Genomic DNA, 21123 nt, shown 5'->3' with positions numbered 1-21123 from the left:
AAAAACAATGAAAAGTTATAGCTTTCCAAACTCTGGGTGGTCCTCATCTGTCCACTGTCTCAAACTAAGCCACCTGTGTTGCCCAAACATGGGCTACAGCAAGATGGCTGACAGAGGACAGCTGGGCAGTCTATGGGTACACAATGGTAAATCTGGGTCCCTGCTCAACAAAGGAATCAGGAAAAATTAGCTCATGATTCAAGCCCCCCCCCCCCCAGGTGGGACCACAGACAAGACACAAGCTCACAAGCTCACTTTCCTCCTGGGGAAAGTATGTATCCTGAGAACTATTAATAACCACAACACAATTGAAATTGTAAACATAACAGTGGTTAGCATTTAATGGCCATTTTCTTTTGGGTGAGGGAAAGAGGGGTTTACACTTGAGGTGTTCAGGGACTATTCCTGGTTCTGTGTTTAAGAGTGATCTTGGGAGATCATATGTGGTGCCAGGGATTAGACTGGGGTCTGCTGTGTGCAAGGCAAGCACCCTCACTTCCCTGTACTATCTCCTGGTGCAATTATTTCCTTTGCTTAATTGAGCACAGTGCTCCATACACGTCATCTCCTACCAACTCTCTGGGTGGGCAGGAAGCTGTCGCTGTCACTGTTTCCTGGATAGGGCATGAGGCTCATGATGGCTGGCCAGCTCTAGCTTGAGTCCTTTCAGTCCAATCCTAGACTCCGAGCTCCCTTTCAGGGAGCTCCTAGTTAATATGCATTGCTATAAGTTTGCGCTTTATCAGGAATGTAATTTGAGGAAAGTTTCTTTTTTTTATTCTGATATTTAAAAAAAAATTATAGTGAATCACCATGAGGTACGGTTGCAGACTTACAACTTTTCGTGCTTGTGTTTCAGTTATAAAATGCTCGAGTACCCATCCCTCCGCCAGTGCCCATTCTCCACCACCAATGATCCCAGTATCCCTCTCACCCCCATCCCATCCTCCCACCCCATCCCACCTCTGTGGCAGGGCATTCCCTTTTGTTCTCTCTCCTTCTGGGTGTTGTGGTTTGCAATAGAGGTATTGAGTGGCCATCGTGTTTGATCTATAGTCTACTTTCATCGCGCATCTCCAGCAGGTCCTCGAACCACTCTTTTTTTTTTTTTTGCTTTTTGGGTCACACCCAGCAATGCTCAGGGGTTACTCCTGGCTTTGCACTCAGGAATTACTCCTGGTGGTGCTTGGGGGACCATATGGGATGCCGGGGATCAAACCCGGGTCGGCCGCGTGCAAGGCAAACGCCCTACCCGCTGTGCTATCGCTCCGGCCCCTCGAACCACTCTTTACTGGTGTTCCCTTCTCTATCTGAGCTGCCTTTTCCTCCAGCATGTGAGGCCAGCTTCCATACCATGGAACCAACCTTCTGGTACTTATCTCTACTATTCTTGGGTGCTAGTCTCCCATTCTGTTACTTTATTTTTTTTTTTTGCTTTTTGGGTCACACCCAGCGATGCTCAGGGGTTACTCCTGGCTTTGCACTCAGGAACTACTCCTGGCGGTGCTTGGGGGACCATATGGGATGCCGGGGATCGAACCCGGGTCGGCCGCGTGCAAGGCAAACGCCCTACCCGCTGTGCTATTGCTCCGGCCCCAACCATTCTGTTACTTTATATTCCACAGATGAGTGCAATCTTTCTATGTCTGTCTCTCTCTTTTTGACTTATTTCACTTAGCAAGATACTTTTCATGTTGATCCACTTATATGCAAAGGTGACTTCATCTTTTCTAACAGCTGCATAGCATTCCATTGTGTAGATGTACCAAAATTTCTTTAACCAGTCATCTATTTTAGGGAACTCAGGTTTTTTCCAGATTCTGGCTATTGTAAACACTGCTGCAATGAACATTTGAGTGCAGATGTCATTTCGACTATACGTTTTTGCCTCTCCAGGATATATTCCCAGGAGTGGTATTGCTGGGTCAAATGGGAGCTCAATTTCTAGTTTTTGAGAAGCATCCATATGGTTTTCCAAAAGGGCTGAACCAGTCGACATTCCCATCAGCAGTGTAGGAGAGTCATTTTCTCCCCACATCCACGCTAACATCGGTTGCTTTTGTTCTTTTGGATGTGTGCCAGTCTCTGTGGTGGAAAGTTTTTCTTTTCTTTTCTTTTCTTTTTAAGCACGGATTGGGGGCCTTGTCAGTGCTGGAGGTCACTCTGGGTGGTACTCAGGGACCATGTGGTGCCCTGGAACAAACCCAGGGTTCTCACACATATAGCATGAATAGCCCTTTGAACCATTTCCACAGCCCTAAGATGTTTGTTTTTTATCAACTGTGAAAAAAGTAGACCGAATCAGACATGTGCAAGGCAAATGCCCTACCTGTTGGACTATTGCTCTGGCCCCAAGACTTCATAATCTTTTAGGTTCCTTTCAGTCTCATATGTTTGTGCCTTCATTCAGCAGCATTTGATTGTCATGTTCCATTCCATGCAAAAGGATGCTGGAGATGGATCAGTTCAGGATTATTTTTTAAATGCAACCTGTTGACAATCAATTAGGGTTTTTCAGTGTTCTCAACAATTCTGCTTTCAGAAGATACATACATTCTAAGCAAAACCTTTTTATTTTAAATTTAATAAAAGATACCCTATAAATGTTGTCCCAAGGTATCAGGATAATAAGGTATTTTACTGTGTTTATTCCCTTTAACCATGCATTAGAAACCAGGGGAGGAAACACAGGAGTGGGGGCTGGGGGAGGGAAGGAAAAATTAAAAGAAAAAGAAAAAAAAACAACCCCAAGAGCTTTCACAGGTGAATTAAAGAAGTCAGCTTGAGTCAATATGTGGCTTAGAAGTTAATGGTCCTCCAATTAACATGTCAGAGAAAAGGGGGACTCCTCAACCTTGTTTATCATATTATAATAAACAGCAATTAACAAATCTCCTAAATGCAGAATAAGTAAAAATAAATTCTCCAGTCCCAATTATATTCAGGGTCACAGAAAGGATAACCAAACGACATTATCTGATAGAGATCATACTGCAAAATGGCTCATTGAGTTTCCATAGATTTTCTTTACCTTCAGAAGCACTGTTCTGCAGCCAGAGGGGTAGTACAGTGGGAAGGGTGCTCGCCTTGCGTGAGCCGGATCAGGGTTTGATCCCTGGCACTGCATATGGTCCTCCACACCCTGCCAGGAATAATCCCAGGGATGCAGAGCCAGGATGCGCCCCCAGCCCACCTTCCAAAAGAAAGCACTGATTTCTACACTTACAAATACAACGTATATGATGTTACATGTCAACTACACCTAATTAAAAATAATAATAATAATAACTGATAGCACCGCTGACATCTGATTATAACTACATTTAACTTTTGCTGTCGTTGGCAATGCCAGGGGTTGAACCCAGGGCCTCATGCATACAAGATGCTGGAACACTGAGCCCCACTGTGTCACATCAAATGTCCAACTCACTGCTATCAGTGCTGCAGCTCAGCTGACACCCGCTGTCCATCAGCAGAGGCAGATACCAGCCTGCTTTCCAGCACCCACAGAGCCGGCCTATTGGTCTCAGCCCACACCCACAGTCAATGCTCTTATTAAAAAGCTGTTCTGGGGCTGGAGCAATAGCATAGCGGGTAGGGCGTTTGCCTTGCACGCGGCCAACCCGGGTTCGAATCCCAGCATCCCGTATGGTCCCCTGAGCACCGCCAGGAGTAATTCCTGAGTGCAAAGCCAGGAGTAACCCCGTGCATCGCCGGGTGTGACCCAAAAAGCAAATAAAATAAAATAAAATAAAATAATAAAAAGGTGTTCTGAGGAAACAAAGGTTCGGGCATGTACTAATTACTGCAAGGGGTGCTGCTCAATGATTCTGCAGTTTAGGAGACACCAGTAGGAAATGACTGATGACCTCAGAGCCCCAGATCAGTTGCTTTCAACTAAGATGAACTTCAAAGACACAACCAGGGAGAGTGTTTTTACTCTTGGTTATATAACAGAAACTCTATATCGTGTTTCCGTAGGTAGTAAATCTATACGTTATTTGTTATGAATACTAGAACATTTACTGTTATCAAAGGTAATAATAAGAATTATTTTCAGTGTCACAAAAATTCTATCAGAGTCGAGTTTGAGCTGAGTGTGGAAAATTACAGACAAGTGTTTCTCTCGCCCCGCGGAGGGGCACACTATGAGGCCTGACTGTCTCAGGAAATTGCTATATGGACTCTGGATCCCGCAGCACATTTTTCGTATTTTAAATGTGTATTTGCAATGTAAATCTGGGTTATGGTTTTAAATATTTTCGTACTTGGCAATAACACCAATTTCTAAAAGCTGCATTTTGGTTCCCTTAACAGATTAAGTCTGAGAGGTGGGATTATAGAAATCAAGTATGATGGAGGGAGCGATGCATTTAAAAACAAAACCAATGTTGCCGCATGCAACATGCTTGGGATTTATTGGCCTCTAACTCGGGGCTCCTTTTAATTGTTATCTGCTTCTACATTTGAGACCGCAAAATGAAATGCTTCTATTTCACCCACTGAGCCTTGAGTTTTTATGTGCACCTCTACTAATGACCCTTAATTAAGCCAATTTTGAAAATGTGAGTCTCCCTTTGGTCAACAAATATTTTTAAGGGACAGCCTGAATGGACTTTCCAAGAAACATGCCTGTTACTCTTAGCAGTTGTAAAACTGAACCAAGCCTATTTGTGCTCCAGAGAGGGGCTCACAGCTTCTCTATTTCTCATTGTACGTTTCCAGGGCAGTACTCTCACCCTGCAGCATGCCATCAATCCTAGGTTTTGTTACATTTCAGAGGTATCCAATATCTGGGTAGAAAACAATACAATAAAGTAGCCTGACACTGCTTTACATTAGCTAACAATGTCAACCAGAGATAATGTGCAATTTATAAGACTCCCTGTAAAAACATCTTACTGAATATATTTTTTCCTAATGATCAGCAAATGCCAAAGCCTAGTAACAAAACTATTATTTATAGCATATCAACATCTAATTGATTTTACAAATGGAGGCAATTATTTTGGATGAAGGGAGGAATGCCTGCCAGATTTAAGTGATTTATGATTATTAAGAGAGAAAACAACAATGTTTTTCTAATTCATTTTCAAATAGGCCTTACACTCATTGATGATTTTAATTTTGAACCAAATGATTTGCTTAAACAATGCATTAACTTAAAAAAAAGTAGCAAGTTACTTTGTGACAACAATTTGAGATACTTTTTGAACTGTTTAGAAATATTGCTTTCTACTGTTGGCTCAAAGGGAATTGTGCCACAGAAATACAATTTTCAAAGAGAAGTGTCTGCCATAGAGATAGAGGGAGACTTGGGACATTAGTGGTGGGAAATGTAAACTGGTGAAGGGATTTGGAACATTGTATGACTGAAACTCAATCACTAACAACTTTGTAACTGTGTATCACACAGTGATTCAATTAAAAAAATTTTAAAGACACATTTTTCTTTTCTTTTAGCTTTTTGAGCCACACCCAGCGATGCTCAGGGGTGACTCCTGATTCTGCACTCAGGAATTACTCCTGGCGGTGCTTGGGGGACCATATGGGATACCCGCGTCGGCCACGTTCAAGACAAACGTTCTATCCACTGTACCATCTCTCTGGAGCCAAGACATGCATTTTTCATGGTGCTATTTTGTTATTTACTTTTTCCCAGTTTTGGGGCCATACCCAGCAATGCTCAGGAGTTACTCCTGGCTTTGCATTCAGGAATTACTCCTGGCGGTTCTCGAGGGAATCAATATGGATGTCTGGGATCAAACCTGGGTTGGCCTCATGCAAGGCAAGCGATTTACCATACTGTAAAGCGCTTTACTGTACTATCTCTCCAGCCACTCAAGGTGTTATTTTAGAACCACAGAAAGTTCACACTTCATGAACCCCAAGCAATTACCCAGAATAGTGCAAGCTCATTCAGGACCCAGCACACGTCAAGCCTAAAATAGAACACTGCCAATGCACCCAGCCCTTCCATTTCTTGACCTAAAATAACAACTGTCTTGCCCACCAGGTTGGATAGAGCACACAAGTGTTGCAAAAGGCAAATTAGATAGTTGGCATCATTCAATATAATTGCCATTGAAGTTTAGAATCTAGTACCAAAATGCCCACATAAATGAGAAAAAGGTGAACATTTCTACCCATTTCAAAGAGACTATAAAGTAGAAGAGAAGCTCACATTCCACAAGAAATAACCTGTGCATTTGTTGAATGGGGAGGTAGGGGTGTGGTGGTGGGGGATGTGGATGGGGGAAGGCCAGTGAGGGAATGCCCCAGACTGAAGCAGAAATGACTGGGCAAAGCTAAAAGGGCTCTTGAAGCAAAAACAAAAGCAAATTCATTCTGTTGGCAGATGTTGATTACATCAAAGCGCCAAGGAGCTCCCCCAACTCCCAGTTTTTAAAAGAAATTAGTATCTTTTATTCAAACATCATAATAAGGACAAAGTACATTTTAAAACAAAATCATAATGAAGATTATTAAACTGTTTTTTTTTTAAGTGTTTGTGCCATTGGAGATCATTCTGATGTGTTTTTAGCTCTGGGTTTCTCCAAACAGTGGTTTATTCATTCCCATGGACATGTCTGGGGAGTCAAACTGGCCATGCCATCAGCCCCTTCCTTCCAGGGGTTAACTGTTCTGGCTGCCAAATAAAATACGAAGCGAGCCATGTAATTATGGAGACAGTCAAAGGGCAGGCTCTATTTTGAAATCTATTTGCACAGACAAGGTCTTCCAATTGAGCTTACAGGAAACAAGCTGGTAAAGAGCCTCCTTCTCCCCAGATGCTTTCCACACTTTTTTTCCCAGGGCAGGAAATCATGGATATGGTCACCATACACCATAGCTTCCTGGACTGCAAGCAAAGATGCCATCACAGGAGCGGAGTGGATCTATTTCACCAGTCCATGCAAATGAACAGCATTTGGCAACGACCACTGGATGAGAAAGCTGCAGTGTTTATTAAACAATATTTCTAAGAGGATGCAAGCCTACTTGTTATGCAGGTGTTACAAGCCAGATCATTTTCTTTAATGCTCAAAATAAAGCAACAAACAGTCAAGTCTAAAATATGCTGGAATAAATATTATCTTGAAATAAAGATTCTACTTGACCTCCAATGCGTTGTCTTTTAAGTTATTCATAGCTAAGACTGTTAAAATAGTAGCCAAGTTTCCACAAAAATAAAAAAGAATGTGTATGCATTTTATATAAAATGTATAACTTAAGACTTTATGTTAGAAATTAAAATATGTGGAAAAAAAGAAAAAATCACAACTTACTTTTATGGTGAAACATTCAAGTTTGTTCTAGTTGCTTAAAACTCTAACTTTAGGGTGGGAGAGACAGTTGAATCGACTAGGGCACATGCTTTGCATGTGGAAAATCTGGGTTTGATCTGGGCACTGATGGTTTACCAAGCACTGCCAGCAGCATTCCCCAGCACAGCAAGATGTGACCCCCAAACAAAAATAAAACCCTTGAAGTTTGTAATTTCCAGAAAATAGCATCATTCTCAGATTAAAATAGGATTGGACCAGTTACCAAGAAATGTCAAACAAGCCGTTCAGGGTCTGGAGAGAGTGTCATACTGGTCAGCTGCAAGCTGCTGACCCCATTCCATCTCTAGTACACATAGGGTCCACTGAACACTGCTAGGAGTGGTCCCCAAGCACAGAATTAGGAGGAAGGGACTAGAGAAATAGCACAGAGGGTAGGGTGTTTGCCTTGCATGCGGCCGGGCTGACCCGGGTTTGATTCCTAGCAGCCATATGGTCCCCTGAGAACCTCCAGGGGTAATTCCTGAGTGCAGAACCAGAATTAACCCCTGAGCATCACCAGGTGTGATCCAAAAAGAAAAAAAAAGTTAGGAGGAAGCCCTCAACTCTGCTGGGTGTGGCCCCCCAAACAAAACAAAAATTACTATCAAAATGCAGTTAGCAGTAAGTCAATGAGTAGTCAAATGAAGCACGGCTAGATACAAGTTTGTACATGTCTGGCAGTATCATCAAACCCGGAAGTCTAGGCATCCTGCTTCCCAAGAGGATGAGCTACAATGTCAGCCAGAGTGAAAGCACTTGTGGAGAGAGGAAGGGTGGTGGCCTGAGGGCACCATGTCCCAATAATAACAACATTCAGGAACCATACCAGGTCAAGGCAAAACATGACCTTCCAAGGGCTTCATTAGGAAGTGGGCTCCGTGCTATATTCCTCCTCCTTTCCAAAAACTTATCAGAAGCAACTAGTAGGGTATAATGTCAAAGACAAGTTCAGAAATAGTTTAGGAAAAGGCTTCACTTTGATTCTTTGCACAGGCTAAACTGGATGCACGATGGTAAATGTGATTATTCAGTAATGAACAACGGGTCACCGGATCTTGGACTGAAGTGAAAAGCATGTCCTTGTACTTGAGAAACACTAACAGTCCATTCTCCTCTAGAAACACAGATCAAGATTAAGATTACTGCAGAATCAACTAGACTCATGTTTGTGGGTCTAGAAAAGCAGTTCTTTAGGTTGATCCTACCAGAGCTGTGGAAAGGAGTGTTCAAATGTTACAATATGAAAACAAAATCTGAAGCTATAAAGCAGATCATTGAGTAGATAAGTGAAAATTACATAGAAATGATTAATTTGTCAAGGGAATTGGGTTATTACTGTATAACACTTCTCTGCTTAAGATAAAAAGTGTCCACTTCAAAATTAAAAATCCAAATTCATTTTTCTAATCCTAAAATACTGAGTCATACTCAAGTAGTATAAGCTTTGAAAATCCCATTGTCTCTCAGCTAACGTTTAGAGAAAAGCAGCTTTTTTTGCACTTCAACAATACATATACTCAGGCAACTTCTGGGACAAAGAAATATTGTCTCCTTCCAGGGGAAATAAAGGAGCTGTTTATTAGGGCCTTGGTTAAAATGTAATAATTCATTCCTCTTGAGCCCTGTGAAAAATGTCATCAAAATATCATTTTCTCTGCCAGACTTTCTGGATGCCCTGCTATAGTTTAAATAAAAATAAAAGCAAGCTGTGGTCAGAATTGCAGTCCAACGCCAAAATGAACGAACAGCAAATGTACAATCAAAGTAACAGGAAAGAATTTCACAGTCCCAATACCCAGGGAAAGCAACACCCTGTGTCAGCACAGAACATCTGGCAAATTTCAACTCTGCAAAGTCTCTCAAAAGAAACATTTCTGTTACCTCATGTACTTTGGTTAAAGAAGATGAAAGTCTGAAAAGATTTGTATTAAAGAATAAGAATCAGAAAGAGAAATTTCACAGAAATCACACATGGAATTCAATTTCAGAGAAAATCCATATAAAAATACCATGAGTTAAAAAAATTGGTCAAATATTATTCATTAATTTTTTTAAATAAAGACTATTCAAAAACTCTATTATTCTGTAAGACACTCCTCAAGATGTTGGATATTTATTTAGATAAGAAATATTCAGTAACAAGACATTGAGTCTTATCATTTTGATCAAAGTCATAGCAATAATATGAATTTTTTCTATTGCAGTAAAGCATTTGAAAAGTGTTTTAGTCTCTCATTACAACAGTGTGGACAGAATTCTATATGTAACATGTCTAGTTACATTGTAGGATGTAGTTCTGTCTTTTTATGGTCTTTTTATGAGCCATTCTAGTTGTTCATGCAAACAACTGATATAAAATAGCTCAGAGTTTTGATCAAACTTAAGTATCAAAACCAAAAAAAAAATCAACATCTTAATATTCTCCAGAGAATGTTTCCATTACATAACGCTAAATAAAAGGCATGAAATGAAAAATGAAACAGATGAATACAAATTCTATGTTGGCATTTTGTCAGCTATGGGAACCAGGTCATAGTAGTGGTGGGTTGTAGGGCGCGAATCACAACCTTATGCAAGGAAGCGAAAAAAAGCTCTAGGAAAACACTATATCCCCAAATTTCTGTAGTTAAGTTGACACAAATGGAAGATAATAGAAACCAAGATCATTCACTCATCAAGGACTTATTTTTGCAAGAAACATAAAGAAGAAAAAAAGTTCTATATTATCTGAAGGTAGTGTTTTTTTTTTAAATGATGCAGTTATACTGCCACAAATAATTTTATATTCAGCAGAACAGACTAAATTAACCTTGTCAATAAATAATCACTCATAGCATTAGGCATTAATACAGAAATCACAATGTTAAAATGGTTCCTTGTATAAAATCATTATTTCTTTTTACCAAAGATTAAAAGTTAAAACCACCTCCATCACTAACAAAAGATGTACCCTTTATCCATATAAAGCAGGCAGCTTTTCATACTGAAAACACATTATTACTTGAAACCCTCAGCTGCCTAAGATTATTCACACTTGGAGTGACAAATTCATCATTTAATTTTTAGATTAAAGTCTTCAACATAATCATATAACTAAAATATGTGATGTGAAAAAAAATTGAAATGTTTATTTTTTAATGTGAGGTACAGTGAACATTTTGTATTACTACCAGTGTAAAGAAACAAAAAAAACTAACCCCCCCAACCCCCGCAAATGCCTAAATAAAACATAGCCAATTTAGGGGTAAAAAGAAGGAAACAGGACCAGATGGTTTCACTCATATGTGGAATACGAATAACCAAAGCAAACGAAGTGGAAAAACAACAAAAATAACTCTTAGACATTGAAATATATGGTAGTTTCCAGAGGGAAACGGGAAGAAGTGGTGGCAGGATTGGGGAGAGGGGTCATTCGTGGGAGCATCGTTTTGATATTGTGTTGGCTCGAGAATTCTGGCAGTGAGTAGACTGAGATTTCTACATATACAGAGGTGCAAATCTGTGCTCTCAAATTTTTATAATATTATTATGGAAAAACAGTACAATTTAATTTTTTTAATGAGAAAAAAAGAAAGTAGTGTGGAATTTAAACACTTTATGTTTTGTTTATAAATGCACAATGGGATTTTCCTCCAAGAGAAATTATAATCACTTGATCACTTCTTCCCCCCCCCCCCTTTTTTTTTTTTTTCACTGAGTCATACCCTGGCTGAGCCTGTGGCTTGGTGGGAGAACACTCACCTCATATATCTTCGATCCCTGACATCACCCACATGCGTGCGCGTGCGCGCACACGCTCACACACACACACACACACACACACACACACACACACACACTGTTTTCCTACTATAGATACTGTAGATACTAGATAGTGTACTTAGACAGTTAAACTTTCTAAGGCTAGTTTCCTCATCTGGTATCAGGAATGACAATACCTTCCTCATAGGACTGGTTTTATTTATGCGAAATGAGGTATGGAAAGTGGCTCAGAGCTGTTGTCTATAATTACTGGTTACTGACTGTTGGAGAAGGTCACTCTGAAACGGACTACTCAGTACTGGAGAGCAAGTAAAGAAGTTAAGGCACATAGCCAAACCCAATTTGACCCTGGCATCACAGGGTCTCCCAGGCATCACTGGTGCAACCCAGGGCCCTGCAAGCAGTGCTGTGTCCATAGACTCGCTTTGAGTCAATGGCCCGGTTGACTAAGATTTGTTAGTAGGAGCCCCTGGATCCCACTTGGGTGCCATTTGGGAGGTTACCCAATTTAAGGAATAATAAAAAATAAATTATTCATTAGAACTCAGGCTGAATGTTAAAATGTGCTCTGAATAATCTACCAAGTAAGGGGGCTGGAGTGATAGCACAGCGGGTAGGGCGTTTGCCTTGCACTCGGCCAACCCGGGTTCGATTCCCAGCATCCCATATGGTCCCCTGAGCATGGCCAGGGGTAATTCCTGAGTGCAGAGCCAGGAGTGACCCCTGAGCATCGCTGGGTGTGACCCAAAAAGCAAAAATAAAATAAAATAAAAATCTACCAAGTAAATGAATTTCAAAATATTCCATAAGCTCCTAGACTGGGTTCTGGAGTGACGACTTAAAAGCTATGCCCGTCCTGCTTTTACACAGGACCACACTGACCATCAAGAGACCGCAGAAGTATGAATGAATACCTTACAAGTCAGGCAGCCTCTCACGACTGCAGAGCACGAGAGAAGGCTTCAATTTAACAAGACACATTACACCTGACTTTTTTAATTACTGAGAATCCTTGCTAGAATGCTAATGGTCGTCAGTGAGGTCTAAGAAAAATCTCCTCTTCCATTCAGAGAAATAAGTCTCCAGCTCCTCTCAAGAATCACAATATTGAGTAGAATTTTCATATTTGTGCAAAAGTCGGAATGAAGGGGGAGAAATAGTGTTAAAGAAAGATTTCACTTGGTAGTGACAGCATTCCATTTAATGTTCACTATCAAATTTTGGGTTTTACCTGGGGGAAGGGTGCATGTGGCTGTTCTCAGGAACCATTTCTAGCTCAGTGTGCAAGGAAGCATACTGGGGATCAAACCAGGGCCTCCCTAAGACAGACCAAGTGATCAGGGGCCAGAGCAATAGTACAGTATAAAGGTACATCCTATATGATCTCCCTGAGCATCCCTAGGAGTAATTCCTGACTGCAGAGCCAGATATAACCCCTGTGCATTATCAGATGTGGCTCCCAAAACAAAACCCACAAACAAAAAACAACAAAGCGTGCGATTAGCCCTTTGAGCCCCCTCTATGGCCCGACCACAATATTAAGAGACCAGAAATCTGCGGATGGATCCCACCAGTAAAGCACTTGCCTTATACATTCGAGGCTTGAGGCTTGACCCTCAGCAACCTGACACTCACCCCACACACACAAAAGAAAGAAACCAGAATGCTGCTACTTTTATTGCTACCAAATAGTGCCCAGTCAATGTTGTACTTGCCACAAAACTGTTAATGCTATCCTTAGTCATATCAGTAACCTAAAGTTTGTAGGAATTTAAATATATTAATTTCAGTGTGCAGCTAAATAGTAGGAATAATTTTGGGGGCTTGGGTCAGGCTGGCTGTGCTCAGGACTTATTCGTGGCTCTGTGCTCAGGGGTCACTCCTGGTGGGGTTCAGGGGACCATATGAAGACTAATCCAGGGCTCAAACCTGGGCTGACAGCATGAAAGACTTGTATTCGAGCTGTTGTACTATTTCTCTGGTCCACAATGGAAATATTCTTAAACTTACTAACTCTATTGTTTAAATATACCAAGAAGTTGTCTTTGCATAAAAATTCTTATTTACTGAAGAGTGATACAGGAAGAACTTATTTACATATTAAGCCCGTCCAACATACATCATTTATGACAAAAAAAAAGGCAAGCACTCCATAAGAAATGCTCAATCACTGTCAATCACAAACACTCCAATATACACAAGCCAAAGCAAGCCATGTGAAGTGCGCTAAATTCACCTAAACACAGAATTACCAACAGAACAAACAAAAAAACAAATAATTATCAGTGACTCATAGACCTATTTACATATCCACAAAATAATTTGGAAAGGTGTAACCATGGAAACTGGATAGCCTAAATTCAGTGTCTTTATTTAAACTGTGCAAATGCTGTCCTTAAAAAATTTAAATATCTTAAAAGCAGTCAAAGCTTACCTTTGTTATCTGATCTTTGATCAAAATAGTTTCAACTGTAAATTAGCTGTCTTTAAAATGATTCAGGGACCAATTTAATAGAAACCATGATAAAAATGTCAATCAATTTTTTCTACTTTTTCTGTTTAAACTGTTATTTTTGCAACCACTGATTAACAACTGAAAAAACCCAACTCTACGCGATAAATCGCATAATAGTCAAATAATATTAAAACATGCTTTGACACAAAGACTTTTAAAAAACTTACAGTGTTGCATGCAACTACCTCCACTTCCTCTAATTAGCTGCTAAAGCAGGAATGCTATTTGCGATTTCAGTTTATAGGTGATTTTCACTGACAATTACCATTTGAATAGTTTAATATTTAATGCTATAGTTAATCCTAATAACTTATATTTTATTTTATAAGCTACATGAGTAAAATATTATTTTGTACTTCACTTGCTCCCACACTTAAGATGTAATGTTCAGTGTGTATTTCATTATGTAGATGAGCAATGGATGTTGTTTGACATGATTTAAATGGGTCAACAGTATTTTCCTAGTCACATTAATCATTCAGACAGCTAGAATGAAGAAAAAAAAATCCCAAAGCCCTTGAAAACAAAAACTAGAGAATCTATTCACACAAAGGACACTTACCATTGGTGGGTCATCTAGGATGTGGTTAAGGAGAAGGAAGACTTACAGACTTTGAACACACGGTTCATTCTTTATTCAGAAACCACTTCAAGACCCCAGCTCTATTTTCAGAATCCAAGTGGAGACCCCCTAGGACAGATTTCGGAGCTAACAAACTGTAAACCTTTTCTTTAAAAATCTACTAGCTGGATCCTACAAAAAATTTTTCACTGAGGAAGGGTGAGTTTTGGGGAATGCAGCTCTAAGTGAGATTCCAACTGCTGTGTTGGGCCAGAGGAATATTACCTATAAACATATATAGACCCTCTGGAGGGCAACAATTCTGTCTTCTCCCGCTAGTGGTTCCCAGGAAATGAGGAAGGGAAGGGGAAAGGAAAGAGCGGAATCAGCCTTTAAAAAACAACTGCAAACCACCTTGTTCCAGCCTGAAGTCAAGAGGATCTAATGAGACTGGTGGGAAGCCAACTCTACTGTCGCCTTTTCCTTTCAGGGCTGGTCTGACCTTTCCTGGGATCTGATCCAGAGAGGACTTGGTCTGGTTGGCCAATCAACCTGCCGGGATACTATTTTGGACAACCAGTCTTCTGCTTTGCCTGTTCCATCTATACTAGGTGTGACTCTTAGTAACATGAATTTTAATAACAAGTGTTGCAGTGACATACAATTGCTTCCCTCCCCAACAAAGCTCTTTCATGGGTTTTGAGCAGCTGTGAATAAGATGGTATCTAGCATTAACTTTTTTGTTCATTATTTTATTTTAGGGGAGTTTGGGGCCACGCCTTAGCAAGGGGCTACCCCTGGTTCAGTGTTCGGGGCATGTTTCTGGAGGTGCTTGTGGGGGAATATGCCGGGCTGGGTATAGACTCCAGGCCTCTCACACACAGAGCATGTGCTCCCGCCCTGTGGGCTTATCTTTCTGGCCCCAACATTTTTTTTTTAATTTTTTAAAATTTTATTTTCATAAGGTTGTTCACATTAATTTATTAAATGCAATATTTCAACACCAATCCCACCACTATTACACCTTTGTACCATGGTTATTTCAAATTCTCCCACCACCACTCAAGCCTGCCTGCCACAAGCAGATGTTAGATAATTTATTTCCTATTGGGCTGGAGCAATAGCACAGTGGTTGGGCATTCGCCTTTCACTCAGCCAACCCGTGTTCGATTCCTCCGGCCCTCTCAGAGAGCCTGGCAAGCTACTGAGAGTATCTAGCCCGCAAGGCAGAGGCTGGCAAGCTACCAGTGGCGTATTGGATGTACCAAAGACAGTAACAATAAGTCTCACAATGAGAGATGTTACTGGTGCCCGCTCGAACAAGTCGATGAGCAACGGGATGACAGTGACAGTGATTGCTTATTATGAGTATCATGAGATGTGGCATGGCCACTTTTGAATCACAATTCTAAAATTGTAAGTGACTGGGGTCTGGAGACATCTCTGGAGTGAGCTAATCTATTCCAAGATTCATTTGTGAGTCTCTGGATCAAGGCCATTAGTTAATGCACTTAAATGGCACCCAGAGGCAGTTTGTGGGCATGACAGCCAGGACCCCGAAGGGGCAGGGAGACAGGCAGGGACGGCCTGTCCCGCCGCCATGTGGCCTGGAATCTTCATTCCCTGGTCCCGCACACCTGGGTTTTTCTTCTGGAAGTTTGTGGACACCAGGGCTTCATTTGGAATGGCCCCAACATTTTCATTCTGAACCCCCTTCCCAGAGATCACACTCCCGGGCAGAGGTGCTCTGCGCTCTCGAAAATCGCACAAAATGAGCCAGAGTGCACGGAAAGCCCAGGTATTGTTTGTTTTGACTCTTCTGACTATGAAGATGGTGGATCCATGGTACATCTTTGTCTAACAAAACTGTATAACATATATAGGAAAGGTGGAAGGAAAATACAGTAAAAAGCTTCCTCACGTGATCTGCAAACATTCAGCAAACATACTTTAGGAACATTTTCTACATATCCATTATCACATTGCTATTGTATTTTCTTTTTTTTTTTTTGGTTTTTGGGTCACACCCCGAGATGCACAGGGGTTACTCCTAGCTCAATCACTCAGGAATCACTCCTGGCAGTGCTCGGGGGACTATACGGGATGCTGGGAATCGAACCTGGGTCGGGCCGCGTGCAAGGCAAACGCCCTACCTGCTGTGCTATTGCTCCAGCCCTGTATTTTCTTTTTTTAATTGCCTGAATCACCATGAGATACACAATTACAAAGCTGTTCACGGTTGGGTTTCAGTCATACAAAGTTCCAACATCTATCCCTCCACCAGTGTACACTTCCCACCATCAAAGTATTTTATAATCCACTTTGTGCATCTTCTGCTTGTACACATAGCTTTATCAAACAACTTTTGTCTTGTTTGGGGGCCACATCCAGCTGAGCTCAGGGCTCATTCCTCTATCTGCTGAGGGCTCATTCCTGGAGAGGCTGGGGGGCCTTATGAGGTGGCGAGGATCGACTCCAAGTCAGCTACAGGCAAGGCAAAATCCCTACCTACCAAATTATCTCTCCAGTCTGTCCAAATATTTTGAAAGTAAGTAATTTCTCTCTGCAGCGCAGGGAAGAGACATGGTTTCTAGCAATCAAGACCTCCACAGTGCCATCGAGGGTCCTTTTGCATGCCACAGCAGGACACAGCAGGGTGGGCTCCTTTGTTTACTGCTTTTTTTGTGTGCTTTAAGTAATACATGTTTAAACATATGAGATATGTGTCTCTAAATATTCTTTTCAGCTTTCAAACATTTAAAATATATTTTTCAGTTTGGAGTTTTAAGTCACAGTTGACTCTTCAAGGCTCACTCCTGGCTCTGTGCTCAGGGATCACTCAGGGCTGGGTGGCGGGGTGTGGGATGGAGGTAGAAGTAGCTGCCAAGGGTGGAACTCAGGTCAGCTGCGTACAAGGCAAGTGCCCTACCTGATATGGCCCCAAGCAAACAAGCAAACAAACAAATAAACAAACAGATAAAAAGCATATGGAGAATTGGAGATATAATACAAAGGTTAAGACATGTGTTTTGACCACAGCCAATCCCAGTTTGATCTCTGGCACTGCATCTAGTCCCCAGAGCACAAAGAGGGCTCAGTCCTGAGCACAGAGCCAGGAGCAAGCCCTGAGTACTGCTGGGTATAGTCCAAAAAAGAATTTTTTCTAAAGAATTTTTAAAAAGGGGCTGGAGCGATAGCACAGCGGGTAGGGCGTTTGCCTTGCACACCGCCGAGCCGGGTTCGAATCCCAGCATCCAATATGGTCCCCTGAGCACTGCCAGGAGTAATTCCTGAGTGCACAACCAGGAGTTACTCCTGTGTATCGCCAGGTGTGACTCCCCCCCAAAAAAATTTTTTTTAAATTATCATAGAAAGTAACTACTCCTCAAAGCGATAAAGGCTTCTTCATCTATCAAAAAGAAAAAAAGAATCAGATACAGACTTAATACAGTTTCTCCATCGGAAAGAATCCTATTGGGCCTAACTAGGGATCACTCTGCCTTCCTTCCCCTCACTGACAACTCACCCCTTAGTTTATCCTTCTCTATCAAATTACCTCTTGACACATATAAAATCCTAAAGACAGTAGGTTGAAAGACGGTAGAAGTGCTAGTGAGCTGAAGGTGTCCAAGAAGGGAGTGCTTTTGGGGATGTGTTTAATGTCCATCCCCCTGCTTCCCTCCACCAACTCCTCTCTGCCCCCCAACCCCTGCCCACCCACCCTCTCCCCCGCCAAGAAAAGGAAAGGAACTAGTCGTGGGGCCATGTGAGAGGAATGAGAACATGTTTGAGAACAACTACTTACACATATTTCTATAACTCTAGTGCTCAGTCTCTGTTCATTTTGATTTATGTGTCTGGCTTAACTATAATCTTCCAGTGCTGGGGCTCAACCCTTATGTATTTGGAACTGTGCTGAAAGGCAGACAGTGGCCCAACAGTTCTGAGCAAACCACACATACACGAAACTTCCAGTCTCATTGTGGAGAAAGAGACCAAGAACTTTGCACATAAATGATAACTAGTCTTCTAGTTCGGGACTGTGCATGCTACTAACTCGTAGAAGGTCCTTGGTGTCTTGTGTGAATTCCCTCTGGGAAGAGCAAGTATTTCAAAACGTAAAAATGAACCAGGAGAGTTCTCCCTAGTGCTCCCCCAGAACAAACACTCCTCTGAAGTCTTTTTCTTCCTGAGTTTTCAGGCTGCTACTTTCAACTCCACCTCAAACTTGGAAAATCATGATGCCATACAATTGTAAAAAAAAAAAAAAAGTAGGACTGATGGTTTTCCAGGAGAAACACCTGATCCACTGCAGGTATGGTTCTGATCAGAGGACTTTCCCCCTTTTTCTCTACTCTTGACTCCCCATTGGAATTTTTCAGTAACATAAAATTTCAGAAGCACCTGTATCTTGATCCCAGAGGGTAAGGGATGAGGTAGGGGGAACTACAGCTTTGCAAGGCATTTAAGCAAGTGGAATAGAAAGAGTTATTTTAAATTTGGCTGTTTATGTGTGAAAAAACAGAGCATATAAAATGAACATCAACCTGCAGTTGCTCATGGATTGTAAGTGAGAAACATCGCAGAAATAAGTACTACCTGACAGAGAAAATCACAGTTACTCACACGGTTCTAATTGTGATAGTCTAATTCCACAGACTCTTCCAGTACACTGGAGCATAAGAGAGCACAAATCTTGACATTGTTTGAGTGCGAGGTGAGGTGCTGACTGGAGGGGAAAGTCCTGGGGACTTGGCCACCATGCAGACGTCCAGGGACATCCAGCACATGGCAGAGGAGGGATATCCCATTTCCACTTTTGCATGGTAAGACCCTGGGGAGTGGGAGATTTTTGCAAAATGGTCTGGGGGCTCTGGGTAAGAAAATATTTCAGAAGTATTATCAAAGGCGTAAAAACTATAAATCTTGTACAGGAGGTAGCTGTGGACTGCTGTGGACAAAATTCATACTTACTTGTTTTACGCTTGTGGAGAATCTTTTGCCCCCATGCCAGGCTGTCTTCACCGGGGCCCCCTTGGAGGGGGGCGGGTTGAGTTTCCCTCCCCGCCCCAAGCAGAGCCCTGGCAGCTGAAAACCTCCAGAACCCAGCGACAGCCATGCTCAAGGCCACTCTCCACACTCTCGGATGAGCCTCATGCATGAAGGAACAGGCAGAGGAACCCAGGTATGCAGACCCGTAGCTGAGATCACCAAGCCTGCTGGGATCAGGACTGGGCCTCCTCCACCCATATCCCCAGTTTTCCAGTAGCTTGGCAGCCACACCCACAAACTGCCCCCCCCCACCCCAACACACACACACCATGTAATCTCATCAACGGCCAAGATCTAGAGACTGTAAAACAAAGCTCCCGGAAGAGAGCAATGCAGAATCTTGCACGGCAGAGCCTGGCAAGCTACCTGTGGCATATTCGATATGCCAAAAACAGTAACAATAATGGGCCTCATTCCCCTGACCCTAAACACAACAGGGATGAATGGAAACATTACTGGTGCCCGCTTGAGCAAATCTATGAGCAACGAGAAGACAGTGATACAGTGATACACTTGTGGAATGTTTCCTCATTATCCCCAGCACCTGTCCCCTTTTAAATCCATTGCTGTAACTTGATGATTCTGACTTTGCAGAGTAATCTGAAAGATGGGTGATATTTGGAGTTAGTGGCTGCTAAATGCAGACCTCAGAAATATGATGTAGCTCCAGCCCTTTTTTTTCTTTTTGCCTCTAGACAATCAGTCTGACTGCAGTTCTAAGCCACAAGTGGCAGACTGACATTGAGAATTTATGAGTTCTGCTGTATAAGTAATGCACATTTCCTTTTGAGTTATTCTAGTCTGTAGCCTGAAGCAGATCATAATTATCATTCATTTTGCCACACAAGTCTGAGGAGCTACAAGTGATTTGGGTGGCAACATTAATATGTCTTAATGTTTTAGGTAAATAAAAGCCCCTAAGTGACAAATGAAAAGATCTCTTTATTGTTTGTTTTGCTAAAAATTTAAGCATCTCAGTTGATTAAAATTTGGTTCTAGTAATAGTGTATGCTCAAAAAATAGTCATTCCCTATCTTTTAGTAAATACTGTCCACTTCACTATGGAAAAAACAAATGCAGTGTTGGGAAATTAGCTCAACAGGTTAAGCACATGCTTTGCATATACATGGCCCAGCACCATCTGGTTCCCAGAGCATTGTTGACAGCACTCCTCTCCCCCGCCCCAATACAAAGCCAGTACTGCGGACCAGGGAGATAGTACAGTGGGTAAGGTGCTTGCCTTGCATATGGCCGACCCAGGTTGGGTCCCCAGAACCACAAACAGTTCCTTAAACCTACTAGGAGTGAACTGTGAGCACAGACTCAGTAGCAAGCCCTGAGCCTCGCCGGGTGTACCCATTTCCCTTCCTCCCAAAACAAAAATATAAACCCAGGAGTAGACCCTAAACACTGCTAGGTTATGTCCAAAAAAAAAAAAAAACCAAAAAGAAAAATAATAAAAGATTCAAAAAGAATACATTTTTTTGTTTAGTTTGCTTGGCATAGAGCTTTTGTATACAGAGTAATTCATACACTCTGTATATGAATAACCTGTACTATAGACGGAGTTTGCTCTGTGCTAAGACAAACACGTGGACTTAGCTATTCAGAACGCATTTTCTTCCATTGGAAGGACACTACAGCTTTGATATTTTCAGGCTGGGCCATTTGCTCCTAAGAGAAGTGAAATATGAGGTCCTGATAATAAAAAGTGAGGAAATAATTCAGCTACAATCATCTAATATTTTATCTATCTGATAGGTTTTCTAAAGTGGCCTGGGAAGGTTGCTGCAACTTATCATGAGTTTAAGCTATTTACATTTTATTTTTCTGGTTTGAGGGTCACACCGGGTACTGCTCAGGGGTTACACCCAGCTCAGTGCTTGGGGGTTGCTATAGCATTT

General features: G+C 41.7%; 1 protein-coding gene across 4 annotated transcripts in view; it reads right to left on the bottom strand.

Annotated features, from left to right (window-relative positions):
- Positions 1-21123, bottom strand: part of METAP1D (methionyl aminopeptidase type 1D, mitochondrial) — an 88750-nt gene that overhangs the window by 26513 nt on the left and 41114 nt on the right. Inside the window, exon 1 of one of the 4 annotated variants that reach the window (XM_055120205.1) lies at positions 2330-2485. The exons of the other annotated variants lie outside the window; for them this stretch is intronic. Within the exon in view, the coding sequence (XP_054976180.1) occupies positions 2330-2363 (34 nt within the window). The 5' untranslated portion in view covers positions 2364-2485. Of the gene's footprint in view, positions 1-2329; positions 2486-21123 lie in introns of those variants that run through there. 4 annotated transcript variants of the gene reach the window in all.

Source organism: Sorex araneus, chromosome X (assembly GCF_027595985.1).
Source record: "Sorex araneus isolate mSorAra2 chromosome X, mSorAra2.pri, whole genome shotgun sequence".
NCBI lineage: Eukaryota > Metazoa > Chordata > Mammalia > Eulipotyphla > Soricidae > Sorex > Sorex araneus.
This window is presented reverse-complemented; position numbering and strand designations above follow the sequence as displayed.